Raw genomic sequence first — 15,930 nt, 5'->3', positions numbered from 1 at the left:
AGAGAAACCGTATATTGCAAGTAGATTTTCTTGAAATAAAGAATGAAACAACTGATTTAAAATCAAACACCATTTAAAACAAAACGTTAACAAGCGCCGTTGCGACATAGGCTACTAGCGCGTCTCCAGTCAATGAGGTTCATTTGTTGAATTCCCCCTTTCATGCCAAATCCGAACCGTGTCTGTCCCGGGTAATTCCCAGGTCATAAGCAGGGTCGCGGTCCAGGGACAGATATCCCGGGTAGACCCTTTCACGCCAACAGCAAACCCAGAACATTCCCGAGTTCTTGCTTCTGTGTGAAAGGAAAAAAAATGAAAATAAATAAATATATATTGTTTCTATTTAATATGCTGGTTGATAAGTTTGCCCTTTTTGTTTGCCCAAAAGGTTTGTTCCACGTTTTCATGTGAGGAACGGCTTCGTAGATAAAGCGAGATGAAAAGCTAAAGATTTCTGGAATCCAATGGAACACACCTTCTATCCCGGGAGACTCCACCCTGTGCACTTTTTATCGCCACATAAATCGTAGGACAGGATGCGCATATAGAGGGGGGGAAAGTTGTAACTTGCACAGAGAGTCAAACTACGGATCTATCAGTAAATAATTCGGTTTACCCTTTTTCATGTAAATGTTTTTATACTGCTTCAATCCAGGAATATATTCATCACTGAGGTGAATGTTTAAAAATTTGGGACACTAATCAAGGTACTGCAGCTTCTTTTATTTGGGGTTTTTAAAGATCAAAGGTTTAAGAAGGAATGCCTGTGAAGGAGAGAATATGGGTCCAGGTAGTTGCATTTCCTTTTTTTATTGGATCATTGGAAGTGGCTCCTGATATCATAAAAATACAGCTAACAAAACACAGGGAAAGTGACAGGGAAGAACACAGATGTAAACTCAAGAATAAGGGGTCCAAAGTTGAAATGAATATCTAAAAAGCAGTACAAATCCTTAAACAAACTAGAGCCCAGTCTTGACAGAGTCTATGCCGTGTTTTCTTTCCACAGTGATTGGCATGCTGCTCTAGAGTGCATCTCTGATGCTGTTAGGAATTTCATGGTTTCGCCATGCTCCCTGTCCTTCAGGGTGAATTGATGAGGTGACCCAGACAAAATCTGCCTCAATGTGTGCAGCTGCAGCAATCATATTATGGACAAAGTCTGATTCTTTCCAACTCACACACATCGTTTCTTAATGGTACACATTCATGTGTAGGAATGGAAAGTCAATGTTCATCTTAACTTTTTTTTCTTCACAAACACAGTTTGGCAAGTTAAGCATAGTTGTAGACTTGCAAAAATATGTTTTTGTAGGGGGTGAAATCTACACTTTGCATTTATTTGTGAACCAAAGTTAAGGATGAATGTTGATTGCGACCATGGTATTGTGATCGAATGTACAATAGTGGCTGGCTCTCCGGCACCCTAATCAACCTCTACATCTTACTGGCAGTATAATCCCTAGTATTTCTTACTCGCTTGAATTCCCAAGTAATCACTGCAAATTGAGCCCTCAGTTGGCGCCACTAGTGAACTGTCTTTGTTTTTAACACAAGAAGCACTTTATGAAATATTTTTATTCACATGCATTTTGATTAATTGCTATTCCTTGAAGTTAATGTGAGGTTCAAATAATACATTCTGAAGTATAGGATCCAGAAGGAATATTATCATCATTTCAAAAGTGTATTTGTTTAGTACACCCGACTGTACTGTATAACACATTGGATTACTCTAAAGGCAGAGGTGGAAAGTCCAGGGGTTAGAAAAGTCCTGCCATGCATTTCTTCCACCCGGTATTTCAGCCAGCTGATTTCACAGATTAGTTCTATCACCTCTTGCTGAAGAATTGTGCTAAGTATCAATTCCCGGTGATTGGAACAATATTTGGGCTTTCTGAATCTTGGGTTTCACACCTCAAATCTTTACAGCTCTTGGTCAGTAATTCACTTGTGCCCGCCCCCCCGTCCCCCCCCCCGTCCCCATCCCCAGTCAGTCAGTGTAATTTAGTGATGACCATTAAGGCGTGAAATTGTGAGAGGAAAATGGGTTTTCTGTTTTGTCAATCGGCTATATAAACTAAGTTGGCTGGTGTTGGTTCTCTATATATGGCCTCTGCAATAGGTCATTTTTCACAATAGAAAAATGTTATAAAAACCATCCAAAACCATTTAATAACACAACCTTATGGAAGACAATATATTTCATTTCGGTAGCGACATGGCAGTAAGAGCAGTCGGAGGGTTGCCGGTTCGATCCCCTGCCTGGGCTGTGTCGAAGTGTCCCTGAGCAAGACACCTAACCTCCAAATGCTCCTGACGAGCTGGTCGACGCCTTGCATGGCAGCCAATCGCCGTCGGTGTGTGAGTGTGTGTATGAATGGGTGAATGAGAAGCATGAATTGTACAGCGCTTTGGATAAAGGCGCTATATAAATGCCAACCATTTACCATTTACCATTTCAATAATATTGACTGTTTTATTATTTTTAGTTGTTAAATTATATTTTCATAATGATATTCTGTTTTCACAATTGAAAAAAAAAAAAAAAGTTAAACATCAAATCTGAAATAGTGAATAAACATGAAATATTCTATAAAATTCTGAATGCTATTCACATTTCTTTCTCTGTGCTCCTCCTACACTTTTTGTTTTACTAAATCTGCATTTTGACTAGGATCTGTGTGCATCTACACAGGCACAGACAACTTTGATATTGAATGATAGCAGCTGTGTGTAGTTCATGAATATGCATATACATCTGTCCATGACACCGTTCTGTACCCAAACTAACTAATTCCAGCAGGACTCTGGAAACTGTCAGGGTGAGATGTGGGGGAGAAGCACCTAATTCTCAGTAGGAGATTACACTAATAAGGGGGTGGGGAGGGACTGGTAGAGGCTGAACAGAAATCGAAATAGTAATTTGGGGCTGGTAATCCTTTTAGCTCTTGTAAGTGTTTTGGCTGTGTCCTAATCATATTACTTGGCTCTGTGTAGTAAGAGTTCCTCAATAGGTACAGGGTCTGTACGGAGCACTCAGGCACTCAGTGACAACTTCCCAGTGATGTCATGCTAGTATCTGATCTTTGGAATTTGAAATTATATTTAGTCCTTAGTCCAAAATAATAAGTTGTAATTGCTGTCAAAGCTTACAACTTGATTGCTGGAAATTGAAAAAGTGGTGTCCAGTGAATGTGTGGCATTGTGTAAGAATCGTGCACAATGCTCCTACCGACTCAAGAGGTATCCATTTTTCACACTTTAATGTGCAAGAAAACAAAATTATTTGGACAGATCAGGGTGCAAATTAGTTTTTGGTAGTGTTAAACTTTTATTATATGAAATAATCTAGGGAATAAAATTCATTTTCCCATGTTAAATTAGTTGTGGATGGATCTGGAAGAAACTATTTACAGTAATGTTACAAGAAGGATTTGAAGGAATATGAAGTTCACAACTCAATCAGACTTCATTGCATGCATTTTCATAGCGCTCCATTGAGACGTGTCAAATTAGTGTCAGTGTCCAAGCTACAACCTGGAGGAATAATGCTTTGTAGTTGGTGAAAGAGAATTTTCCTGCTTTAGACCATGAACTCCAGCATGCGGCATACCAGCCAGTGAAAAGCCAGCAGGTTCTCTAAAACTTCAAAAATGTATCTAATATATCATTCATCACACACAAATACTGGCTGAGCTGATCAAAATGTATGCTAAAACTTAAATAATACCACAGTTCCAGAAAGTGAACTATCCCCAAGAGTTTTTTTTTTTTTTTTTTTTTACAAAAAAGTTATTAATCTCTGACAATCCAAGATGTTCACCTTTTTATTTCAACCTATTACGTAGATAAACCCAGTCCGATATTGCCATTGCTTCAAGGTTAATTCATTTGTTTTTCTCAGTCCTGGAAGGCTTTGGGGTCAGCTGAAATGCATTAAAAATTCTCTTATCTGGAAATTAATTATCTGGAAAAACACCACCAAGGCTTCAGCTCCTGTTAGGAAGTGTGCCTGTGAGAGCCCAGATATATCAGGCTTGTAGAACACCAGACGCAGAAGCGAGACCAAGGTGTAGCACTTTGCTCAAAGTCTTTATTTAAATAAAGGCAGGTCAGACAGGTGGGGTTCGATAGCCAGCAATAGTAGGGAATAGGCAGTTTGTTATACAGTGTCCAGATAAAGGGTCAATACTCTGGCAAACAGGAACAACAAGGATAATCCAAAACACGGTTGTGGTCACAGGTGAAGGGTTGATAACAAGCATGCAAATCAGACAGAAAAAGAATCCAAAGAACGAAGTTGAAAAACAACCCGTGTCTGAGGCGTCCACCTCAAGGGTGAATTCTTCTCTGGGTCAGGCATGGTCAGAACAGGAGCGGAGGCGAAGCGCCTCTTCAGCTCCCTGAAGGCGGAGTTGGCAGCAAGTGTCCAGCAGAAGATGACCTGATAGGGGCTGATTGGGGAGTGGCAACAGAGCTGTAGTTTGGATGAATCTCCTGTAAAAATTTGCCATTGTAGCTCCTTGCGGTTTGTAGCTACAGCAGAGGTCTTTTCTGAATCCATTTTGAGTTGCCCCCTGGAGACGACGAAGCCGAGGAATTGGATGGAGGGTTGGTGAAATTCACACTTCTCGGCCTTGACGAAGAGAAGGTTCTCCAAGGTGATGGAACATTTGGTGGACGTGGTTGACGTGTTCCTCCAGGGTAGCAGAAAAGATGAGGATATCGTCCAGGTAAATGACACGAAGCGGCTGATCATGTCCCGGAGGACATCGTTGATAAGGTTCTGGAAGATGGCTGGTGCGTTGGTGAGCCCGAACGGTATCACAAGGTATTCGTAGTGGCTGCTCGGGGTGTTGAAAGCCGTCTTCCACTCATCGCCCTCATGGATGCGAACCAAATGGTAGGGGTCACAGAGATCCAGCTTGGTGAAGTACTGGCATTTCTGTCATGAAAAGAAGGCGGAGGAGATGGGTGGGATGGGGTATCGGTTCTTGATGGTGATGTCATTGAGTCCACAGTCATCAATACAAGGTCGTAGGGACTTGTCCTTCTTCTCCACAAAGAAGAACCCGGCTCTGGCTGGAGAGGATGAGGGACGGATCAGCCAGAAAGCCAGAGATTCCCCCATGTACTTCTCTGTGGAAAGTCTCTGGGACTGACAGGAAGAAGAGACGACCTCGAGGAGGAGTGGTGCCAGGATGCAGTTTGATGCACAATCATAGGACCGGTGAGGAGGCAGGGAGCAGGCTTGGGATTTGCTGAAGACCTGTCCAATGTCGTGGTAGACAGGTGGGTTCTCGGGTGCATCAGGGACGGACTCAGGCTGGTTGGAGGCAGACTGGAGGCAGGACTGGTGACAGTTTGGGCTCCAGCCCGTGATGGTTCCCTGGACCCAGTCGACTTGGGGGTTGTGTTGGAGGAGCCAAGGTCTGCCCAACACCACAGGAACCAGGGGAGACTTCATAATGTAGAAGTTGATCTCCTCCTGGTGGTTGCCGGAGATCTGCAGCTGAACTGGGGAGGTGATAGTGTCCACTGTGGCCAAGGGAGCGCCGGTGAGCGGGTTGGTGCGGGGGTCTTGGGAGAGTGTGTATGTCGGGACTCCCAGGCGATAGACCAGAGTGGGGCAGATCATGTTGGAATCGGCTCTGGAGTCGATCAGAACAGTAATCCAAGAGGGTAGAAGGCTGGAGCTCGAAGATTAGTGAGCACTGGGATAGGAAGGAAGCACAGTCCTTGATTTTGCTGTCATAGTGCTCCGATGGTGGCAGACGGGGATCTGGATGGGACTGGACCGGTTCCGGCGCAGAAACAGGTGGAGGCGTGGAGACGTAGGAGCTTACCAGGGTGTTAGCCAACATGGCCACCTGGTGGAGTAAGGTGTTCATGTTCTGGCTTAGAGAGCGACGTTTGTTCTCTTGCACTCCCAGGCGCTGTCCATGGAGTCTCAGCGCCTCCATAGCCGGAGTTTGGCTCGCTGGGTCCATTCTGGGCGGATTGTTCTATCAGGCTTGTAGAACACCAGACCCAGAAGCGAGACCAAGTCTTTATTTAAATAAAGGCAGGTCAGACAGGTGGGGTTCGATAGCCAGCAAACGGGAATAGCAGAGAATAGGCAGTTTGTTATACAGTTATACAGAAATAGGGTCAATACTCCGGCAAACAGGAACAACAAGGATAATCTAAAATGGGAATCCGCAGAATCCAAAGAACGAAGTCGAAAAACTAAAACAGGTTGATATACAGGGGTTCAAAACTAGACAGACGGAATAAGCAGAATGTGGAAGTTGAAAACAAAACAGGTCGAACTGGGTATCAACCAGGAATAAACGCTGGAAGGTAAGGTTGAAACACATAACAATCTGGTGACTAACCGAACAAACAGAGGGGTTTATATAAAACAGATCACAAGAAGGAATGGCAATCAGGTGTGGGAAACAATCAGGAAGTGAAAACGCAGGTGAAGCAAATAACAATGAATGAACAAACTGACTATGGTGTGCACAGAGGGTACTGAGACACAGAAACGCGACGCACATACGACAAAAACACTACAGTGGAAACTTTTGTAACATATTGTATGGGACATATGTTATGCAAATAAAGTAGTCATGTTTACTATGTTGCATATCTGTCGTATATCCTTTTCATGCAATGAGTGCTTGAAGTCTGTGACGGCTGGATTCCAGTATCTTCTCTGGTGATGCTCTGCCGGCCTTTACTGCAGCAATCTTCAGCTTGGTTGTTTTACTGGTAATTGCCTTAATTTTTCTCTTCAGCATATGAGACGTGTTCGGTTCAAATCAGGTGAATGACTTGGCCAGTCGAGAATTTTACAGTTTTTGGCTTTGAAAAACTCTTTTAGCTTTAGAAAAAAGTTTGGGATCAATGTCTTGCTGTAAGATAAAGCGTGGTTTAATGAGAGCAGAGGCCCTTGCTTGAAATTGAGCAGAAAATATACTTCTGTACACTCCAATTAATAACTGCTGCTATCAGCAGTTACATCATCAATGAAGACAAGTGTGCCAGTCCCCTGCAGCAGCGATCCAAACCATAACACCCTCACCACCATGTTTCTCAGATGAGGGTGGTGCTTTGGATCTTGGGCTCCTTTTAGTTTCCACACTTTGCTCTTGCCATAACTCTGTTCTGAAGTGAATATTGGACCACAAGACCAGAACTCTGCTGGCTCTTTTAGGTACTTCGTAATGTAATGTGATCTAATAGTAAACTGTAACCTGGCCATCCTGTTATCCGGGGGGTATGTATAAAATGAGCTGTAACTTTTATATGGTGTATAAAAATACCTAAATGTGCACTTTTACCACATTAAAGCTGGGGTAGGCAATTTCTTTTTGGGTAATATACTCTTCACATTCTGACAGCTAGCAACAAATCAACTCACTGTATGTTAGTTGTGGGCTGTAAGGAACAATGAAATGAGAGAGATGGGTAGAAGAGGAAATGTTTGGAAATGTTCAACACCACTAAATGTGCTTCAGCTTCTATTTTCATTGTAAATAAGCCTTTGCCCTCTGATGTCCGCACTAATTACCAGCTGTAATCACAAAGAAGAGTTGTGTTCTGCTTTTCTGTCACTAAACAAACTGTACTAGTCACTTGATTGGCAACTATGTGTTTTGCCTTGAAGAAAAGAAATCACTAATTTTGGCTTACAAGTGTACATGTACTTGTACAGTTTGATACAGAAAAACAATGATGGTCTAAATTTTGGGCAAACACATTTTCTGAAGCATGTATAAGAGCAGTAGATTGTACAATCACTGATTACTTTATTAGGTAGACCTGTACACCGCTCGTTGATGCAAATATCTAACCAGCCAATCGATGGCAACAGCTCAAAGCAATGCAGACATGGACAAAAAGTTCAGTTGTTGTTCAGACCAAATATCAGAATGGGACAGAAATGTGATCTAAGTGATTATTAATGAGAGGTCACAGCAGGTTGGCCAGAGTGGTTCAAGCTGACAGAAAGGTGACAATAACTGAAATGACAATGCCTTACAACAGTGGTATGCATAAGAGCACCTCACGACACACGACAGCAGAATTTGACCAATAAGTCCTGAACATATGTCTAATAAATAACCAATAAAGTGGTCAGTGAGTGTATATAAAGTTATAAAATATACACTCACTGAGCACTTTATTAGGTACACCTACATATTAATGTGATCTTATCAGCCAATCGTGTGGCAGTAGTGCAATGCATAAAATCACTGGCTTCAGACAATGTTCACTTCATCCATCAGAATGGGGAAATGTGATCTAAGTGAATTGGAATGATTGTTGTTGCCAGACAGTTTGGTTTGAGTATCTCATCTGGTAATCTCTGCTAGTGTTTGCAGAGAATGGTGCGAAAAACAAAAAAACATCCAGTGAGCACCAGTTCTGTGGGCAGAAACACCTTGTTGATGAGGGAGGTCGGAGGAGAATGCCCAGGCTGGTCAAAGGTGACAGGAAGGTGACAGTAATGCAATTAACCACATATTACAACAATGGTATGCAGAAGAGCAACTCTGAACACATAACATGTCAAACCTCTAAGTGGATATGCTACAGCCCTTAATAAGACTTAATAAGGCTACAAAATAACGAATAAATACCTAATAAAGTGCTTACAGAGTATATCATGTCATTTTAATCCTTACATACATCTGATATTGTGATATGTTCAGCAGAATGCCCTATAGTGCTTCATTAATAGTGATACATCCAATATGCAGTACTGATAGCTTATGTAAAGTCTCACTATCCTCCCTAATAGCAAATCTCTGCATCTGTTTCTACATAAGGATTGGGTAGTTCATATAGAAAATTGATGGAAAATTCCCTAAGACTGTATTGGATGTGTCTCACACAGTGTTAATATAGCACAGCTTAACTAAATGCATCATTTCCACAATGTACTGTAAGGTTGCACAAAACAATCCCTTCTTAACTTTTAACATGTATAATTAAAATAGGCATCAACATCCAGGGAGGTTTATGTATAATTATATTTTGATCTAATATAATGGCTTGTGTACATAATATGTTTGCAATTCATGTATTTTTAATTACCAATCTCAATTTTTCCTATTAAATAACTTGAATTTTAATTGTATACAATAATGAATTGACATCTATTTTTGAACAAGATGCAATTCAGCCACATGCTACTTAATCAGAGACTTTACATATCAATGCAATCAAACATCATGTGTAAATAATTTATTTAAAAAATGTTGACAGACATACTGAAAAAGAATCACAAGAACTATGAACTATACTATCATATTGTACATTTCTTTTATGTTCTGAGGTAAGAAAATGTTGACATTAATCAGTAATCAGTGTTGGGTAGTAATGGGTAATATGAATTACATAATGAGATTGCATTTGTAATGTGTAATCATGCAGTTGTGATTTGTAATCAACCAATTTAAAACGATTCATAATCTGATTAGTTATTTTCTAAACATTACAATATTAAATTTTGTATAACTTTTACTTGTACTTGTAAACAGGACAGTATTACATTTTTCAAGTAATCTGCCGAAGATGGTCATGTTAGCAATGTGCAGTGGGACCCAGCAATCACGGTTTTTAGAATAACAAATACAAGTAGACAAGCAAGGTATTGGGCAGAAGTGAACACAGACACAGTGAATCATAATAATGGCTGAGCATGTTTGTTTCATATTATCTTCAAAGTGAAAATCCTGCATAGTCTGCCTTTAAAGTTAAAGCTACAGTATACAGATTTTTCTTCCTCATGGCAACAGATGCAAATTGCATCCAGGTGAAAATCAAAATACCACTGATGTGACTCGCCCTGCGGAAAAGCACATACCAATGAGGCCCATATTAAAAAAACCTCACCACTTAAATTTTCAGTTATATTTTTATCCATATCTATTTTAACCCATTCCATGACTCCTTTCCTTGACATGTCATTTTATTCTCAAATCACTTGAATGGATGTGGTCTTCATTAATTTACTGATTGAATAATTTTATTGAATGTACTAGTCTGTGTCATCCATTGTTGCTTAGAACAAGACAAATCTATAAGCGGTAAGGTGTGTTGTCAGTCATGAACTGGTTTTGATGACAATTTTGTGTGTGTGTTTGTGTGTTTGTATGTGTGGGGTCATCCCTGGTTTGGCAGAAGTGTGTATCGGTTTTAAATTTATGGTGCCACAGAGAAGTAGCGTTTTTAAATATGAAAACTCGACACACACTTGAATGGACAGCTATATTAAATACCCTTTTCACTTAATCTGCCATGCTCTGCCAACCACTTCCATCTCAGATTAGACCTACCAAGCAAACAATGACCAAATAAATACATTACACTGACACCTTTATCCAAAGAAACTTACAGTCGATTTGACAGGGGCCAATCCCCCTGGAACAATGTGGGGTTAAGGGCCTTGCTCAAGGGCCCACAGCTGCATGGATCTTATTGTGGTTACACAGGGGTTTGAACCACACACCTTCACCACAAGGCTATACACTTTAACTTGTTATATGCTGGTAAAATTTTCAAACAATCCCAAAATTCCTTGGATATTTTCATAAAATATGATACTAACCAAAATCATATGAATGAAGGATATTGGTGAAATATATATTTTTAAATGGTCTGTAACCTGTGCGAATTCTTCAAATGTTTAACAATTTTTTGTTGCAATGACTTCCTTATTATGAACAAGCATGACTCTGGACATTTGAGCTAACTGTAGATCTAATTATGGGAGTCACTTTACTCTAATGTCATTAGGTTTTCTGCAATTTTCCTCCACTGAATTTTTCATGACCCAATAATAACAAATATTAAAAGAAAGGAATATTTTACTCCTGGTGCAATTTGACTAGGCAATTGGTTAACAAAAAAGTCATTTGTTTCTGTTACTATATCTTGCAAACCCAAGACCCTCCAGACTTTCTAATTCAAAGTGATGTACCCCAGATACACTCCAATCTATGATTATTCCCAAACTAATGAGCTTGAAACTGTGTGCACCTGCCAGTGGAGCACAGAGGACAGAAAAATGATGTTAACTCAGTTGTCTTGTCCTTGATCATGCACTGCACTGACTACAGAAAACTACCTGCTTAAAACATTTATGTTAAACATCCTCGTGTGAAATCAGCAAAACTTTTGTTCTGAGCTGTCTACTCCAAAGCAATTCTGTGAGGATCCTGGATGGTGCCCTAGTGTGGAACCATGGTTAGTTTCCACTGTTATGATCCTGATTAATGTCTGTTAGTTTATTTAGTATTTTTGTAAATTTATTATTTTTCATATTCATGTCTGGTTTTCTGTTTACATTCATTGGTCTTTGCACTTGTCTTCCCCTGTGATGTCTGTGTCTGAATGTTTTCTGATCCCGAGTCACTCCCCTGTTTGCGTGCTTCACGATTTGGGTGGTTTTGGAATTTTCCGGTTTCCCATGATTCCTTCTTTCTCGCTGATCTTACTTCCTGCTTTCCATTTCATGTTTGTAGATAGCACTAATATACTAATCCCAACTAACATAGAATTTGTACAGTACTAATTATATTAACACACTAATATGTTCATCTAAGTAACAAACTAACATTCACTAGTTTTGGGTATTTGTAATTTAATCACTTAACTAACAGACTAACTACCTCTACTTCAATACTGCTCTATAACTCCGCCTCCCTGTTCTATCCCTAAATTTCTTGCCTTGATTCAGCGAAAGTTCGCACCTGCACTCCACTATCTCTACATTCCTTAACTCTGTCTACTCTCTAGTCCGGAGCCGTTTGTATTACCTGTGTGTCTATGTGAATCCAGTCCTGCGTTTTTGTTCCTCCCTTGTCATTGTATGATTGCCCTTCCATGAGTCTTACCTGATGTTTATTTGTTAGACTGCCCTCACTCCCATGCCCCGCCTAGGTTGTCTCATTCCCCTGTGTATTTATACCTGTCCTTCTCAGTTGCACCTTGCTAGTTCGTCTTGTCCTGTTTTAGAGTCCTGAGCCCTTGAATTCCTTCCCCCTTGTTCTAGCCTCCTTGTTCCCAAGCCTTTGCCCTTGTGGCATTCTGTCCTGTTTTTTCTTGTTGGTTTTTGTTTTCTGGATTTCTTGTTTATGACCCCTGCCTGCTCTTTTGACTCTTCTCTTTGGATCACGCTTTTGGACCTCTGCCTTGTTTGGACTGACCTCCTGGTTTTAGAACTTTGCCTGTTTTTGATTACGCTGCCCCTTAATCTGCCTTTATTAAGCTTGTCATTTTTTCAACATCCCAGTGTCTGCTATTGGTTCCTCTGTCCCCCCGGTGTGACGTCCATACTGAGCAGGTGGATACAATAGATGATTCTCTACTTTTTATCTTTATATAACTCAACACAGACACTTCTGTGCAGAGAGACTATTTTCTTTAAATTATGTTGGTATAGCTTGCATTGAATTTTTCACCGTGATAAGAAAACTATATATTTCATTCAAAATGTGCAAGTGAAAGTCTTTTGGCTGCTGTTGCAAGGGTTTTTGTTATTATGCATTGTTTGAACCTCTAAGGTTGGACACTCTATCATGAAAAAACTGCTCTGATATGAATGTCCCAGGAAGGGAATATTGACTGTTGGTGTTAACAGTACATTTAACACATATGGTTATAATTTACTATGGGATAAGAAACAATTTAGGAATCATGTTAATGTATGCATGGAGCAAGTCAGAAAGGGGTGTAGTAGCAGTATTCATATAATTAATTATTTGACACAAGCAGTCATTATGTTCAAGTATCAGTCAGTTATTGCCTCACAGGGGAGCAGATGGTAGACTGAAATGAGACTGATGTGAAAAGGGATAGAATACAAATAATAAAAAATCTGTTTCTCAGTGAAAAAATCATTCACTTGACACCTGAGTGGCAAATAAAACAAAATTATTATACATGGGCAAAGTATAATATTTTGTACACAGCAAATGATTACAGCAATTATGTGTGATGATCTATTTTCAAACACAAGATTGTGGTGGAATAAACCAAATCTGTTTTACTTCATTTATAAATTGCCCCAAAGTTTATTATTATTTATTCATCATGCTGGATGATTACTGGAGTAATACAGGGGTAACACTGGCATACCCAAACCAGGAGCTTCATTTGCAACTGACTGAAACCTGGTGTCATTATTTGACAATGTCAACCCAGAGCACCTGGGGATGTTATAGGCTGACTGGAAATTAAATATTATGCGCACATACAGTTTAAAACATTGCAGTCTTATTGAGACATGTTTTACATGTTACAACCCGTAGATTGTGCTGTCTGAAATGTCACATTTGCTTAAATGCGGCAATTATTTTATTATTAATTATTTTATTATTTAAGTTCACATGACTGCAGTCAAAAACGCTTTGAATACTTGCCTTCTGAAAAAGATATAACGAAAAACGTTATACCGTTCAACTAGTTAAACGTAAGTTTGGTGTTGCGAACTCAATGACATCAGAAACATATCTTACCTCATAAACTCCATCCAGCAGTCTCCCTTTTGACGGATCACAGGGGCCCCTTAATTGGTCCCATTACCAACGTCTCGGAGTTGAAGTCGAACTGGTTACTGGACGAAGCTGACTTCCCTAAGGAGTACAAACTGGAGGGACGCTTTTTAAAGGACGACGTGTAGCGGTAGAAACTCCGGTGACGATTTTTAAGGTATTCCCTGTAGTTTTTCGTTAGCAGCGTGTACAGAAAAGGGTTGATGCAGCTGTTGGTGTAAGTAAGACAGGCCACCAGGTAGTTAATGCAGGTACGGGTGTGAGAGGCCAGCCTCAGGGGTTTGTGATACAGGGGAAGGAGCTGCCAAATCCAGAAGGGGAGAAAGCACGCCCAGAACACCAGCACAATGGTGAATATCATGATTAGTACTTTTTGTTTTGGAGAGCGCTTATTCCCTTTGTTGGTGGCCGAATTCCTCTGAGACTCTAGGTAAGTGCGGGCTAATTTAGTGTATAGGTACCCAATTATTATCCCAGGCGCCATAATGCTTGTGCTGAAAAGGATACTCAAGTAAATTTTATACGCCTCGGTGCCCCAGGTGGGCGCACACATCCTTTTCACGCCGCCGTCCGAGTGTTTGGTGGTCTGGTTGACCATAGTCATCATAGGAATGGTAAGAACCAATGACAGCATCCAAACGCCTCCGGCCATGGCTTTCCGGTAGCTTTTGGAGCGCTTAACGGTATCCAATGGCTTTGTAACGGCTAGGTAGCGCTCCGTACACATTACTGTCAGTGTAAAAATGCTCGCGTGCATGGTCAGGAGGTCGAGACTCAGTAGAATACGACAGCCCACGTCTCCGAAGTACCAGTCCTTCAGGAAATAGGTGCATACCACGAATGGGATAGTAGAGAGGTAAAGCAGATCAGCCAGCGCAAGGTTAATGATAGAGATGTACATGGAGGTAGCAAAACGGATAGAATGACACATCACCACCAGCGTATACACATTTCCGGACACCCCAACTATATACACTAGCGACAGCAATGTCCCAAAAGTCGAAGTGATGACAAGCTCGTCCACGGAACCGGAGCTGCTGTTGAGAGGAGCACTGATGTTGAAGTTTCCGGACCTGTTATGATTCATTGCCCCTTCAACGTTTTGCGTCTTTGATATTATGTTGGCTAACTTTTCAAAGGAGGTACTTGTCTCGTTTACCGGACCAATATTTGTTGGTGGCGAAGATAGACTGTAGTGTAGAATCTCCGCAGCTTCTGACGTCAGACACCCAACTCTCCCAAACATGGATCACCTCTAAAATAACCAAAGTAAACGTCTAGAAAATTAATTCACTAAACTTGCATTTTTAGTGTTGATTACATGGTGTGTACAAATGATGCATATTACTTTCACCGAAATTACATAGTATAGCTTCAAGATAAACCTGGCTTGTGAAGCGAAGTGATCAGTGTGTGTGTCTGTGTGTGTGTGTGTGTTTTGCGATTGGCGGTGAGAGCGACAGGAGAGGGAGATAGGGCGAAAAGAGAGAGAGGGGGGAGCGAGCATCAGAGTTTTCATTCATTTTTATATTCCAAAGCGTTTCACATGCTCGTCGCGCTTGCCCATTTGTAGTGTTAATAATACAGAATCACAGTTGACAGGACTATTATTATTATTTTTAAATTGTTTTTATAAATCACGTTCCTTGGGACTCATTGTTACGCACGGATGCATGGATAGCTATGTCCATATTCGCCTACTGTGTACATCAACGGCAACTAAAATCAGTATGTAAATGTATTTAATACATTTAGAAAGATTTTTTACAATTAAATCTCAGTTCAGAGTTTTTTTATGTAATTTTTTAATGAAAGCTCTTTCGATTAAGATGTCTATATTTTGGCATGCATCTTGATCCTATTGATAGTAGCATACGAGATGCGTTGCATCCGTAACCTTAAGTGTGGTGAGGCGATATCAAGAAACTGTTTCTCGTTATCTCGGATTTAACTTGGTCGCAGATGCAGGAATGAATCAATTTTCCACTTGTTTATTTATCTGGTACATTTTCAAGAGCAAACATAAAATAATTTCTAGATCAGGATATGAGGATAATTTTACTGTAGACGGAATAGCCAACGGGACAACATAACTTGTTAAAATGATAGCATCATTGGAAGTATGGTATGCATTTTTACTTTACTGTATTATGTTTTATTTCATACTTTATATATTGTGGAGAAGCCCAGACAGATCGTACCACAAACAGTGTCCTGAAAAAATATTTGCCCCCTTCCTGAGTTCCTCTATTTTTGCTCATTTGGCACTTTTAATGGTTTCAAATCTTTAGACAAAAAATATAATATTAGACAAAGTAAACCTGAGTGAACACATTTTATTGATTATTTTATTGATTTAATTAAAAAAGTTATCAAA

General features: G+C 40.3%; 2 protein-coding genes across 2 annotated transcripts in view; both read right to left on the bottom strand.

Moving 5' to 3' along the window:
* hexd (hexosaminidase d) overlaps positions 1 to 15,930 on the bottom strand; it is a 202,138-nt gene that overhangs the window by 24,743 nt on the left and 161,465 nt on the right. The window lies entirely within an intron of this gene.
* LOC133122784 (urotensin-2 receptor) lies at positions 79 to 14,640 on the bottom strand. Its single transcript, XM_061232942.1, has 2 exons — positions 13,518 to 14,640; positions 79 to 293 (listed from the first exon to the last, which is right to left on the bottom strand). The coding sequence occupies exon 1, from the start codon at positions 14,638 to 14,640 to the stop codon at positions 13,555 to 13,557; it is 1,086 nt and encodes a 361-aa protein (XP_061088926.1). The 3' UTR covers positions 79 to 293; positions 13,518 to 13,554.

Source organism: Conger conger, chromosome 2, assembly GCF_963514075.1.
Source record: "Conger conger chromosome 2, fConCon1.1, whole genome shotgun sequence".
Taxonomy (NCBI): domain Eukaryota; kingdom Metazoa; phylum Chordata; class Actinopteri; order Anguilliformes; family Congridae; genus Conger; species Conger conger.
The sequence above is the reverse complement of the archived record's forward strand: the minus strand, read 5'-3'. Positions and strand labels throughout refer to the sequence as shown.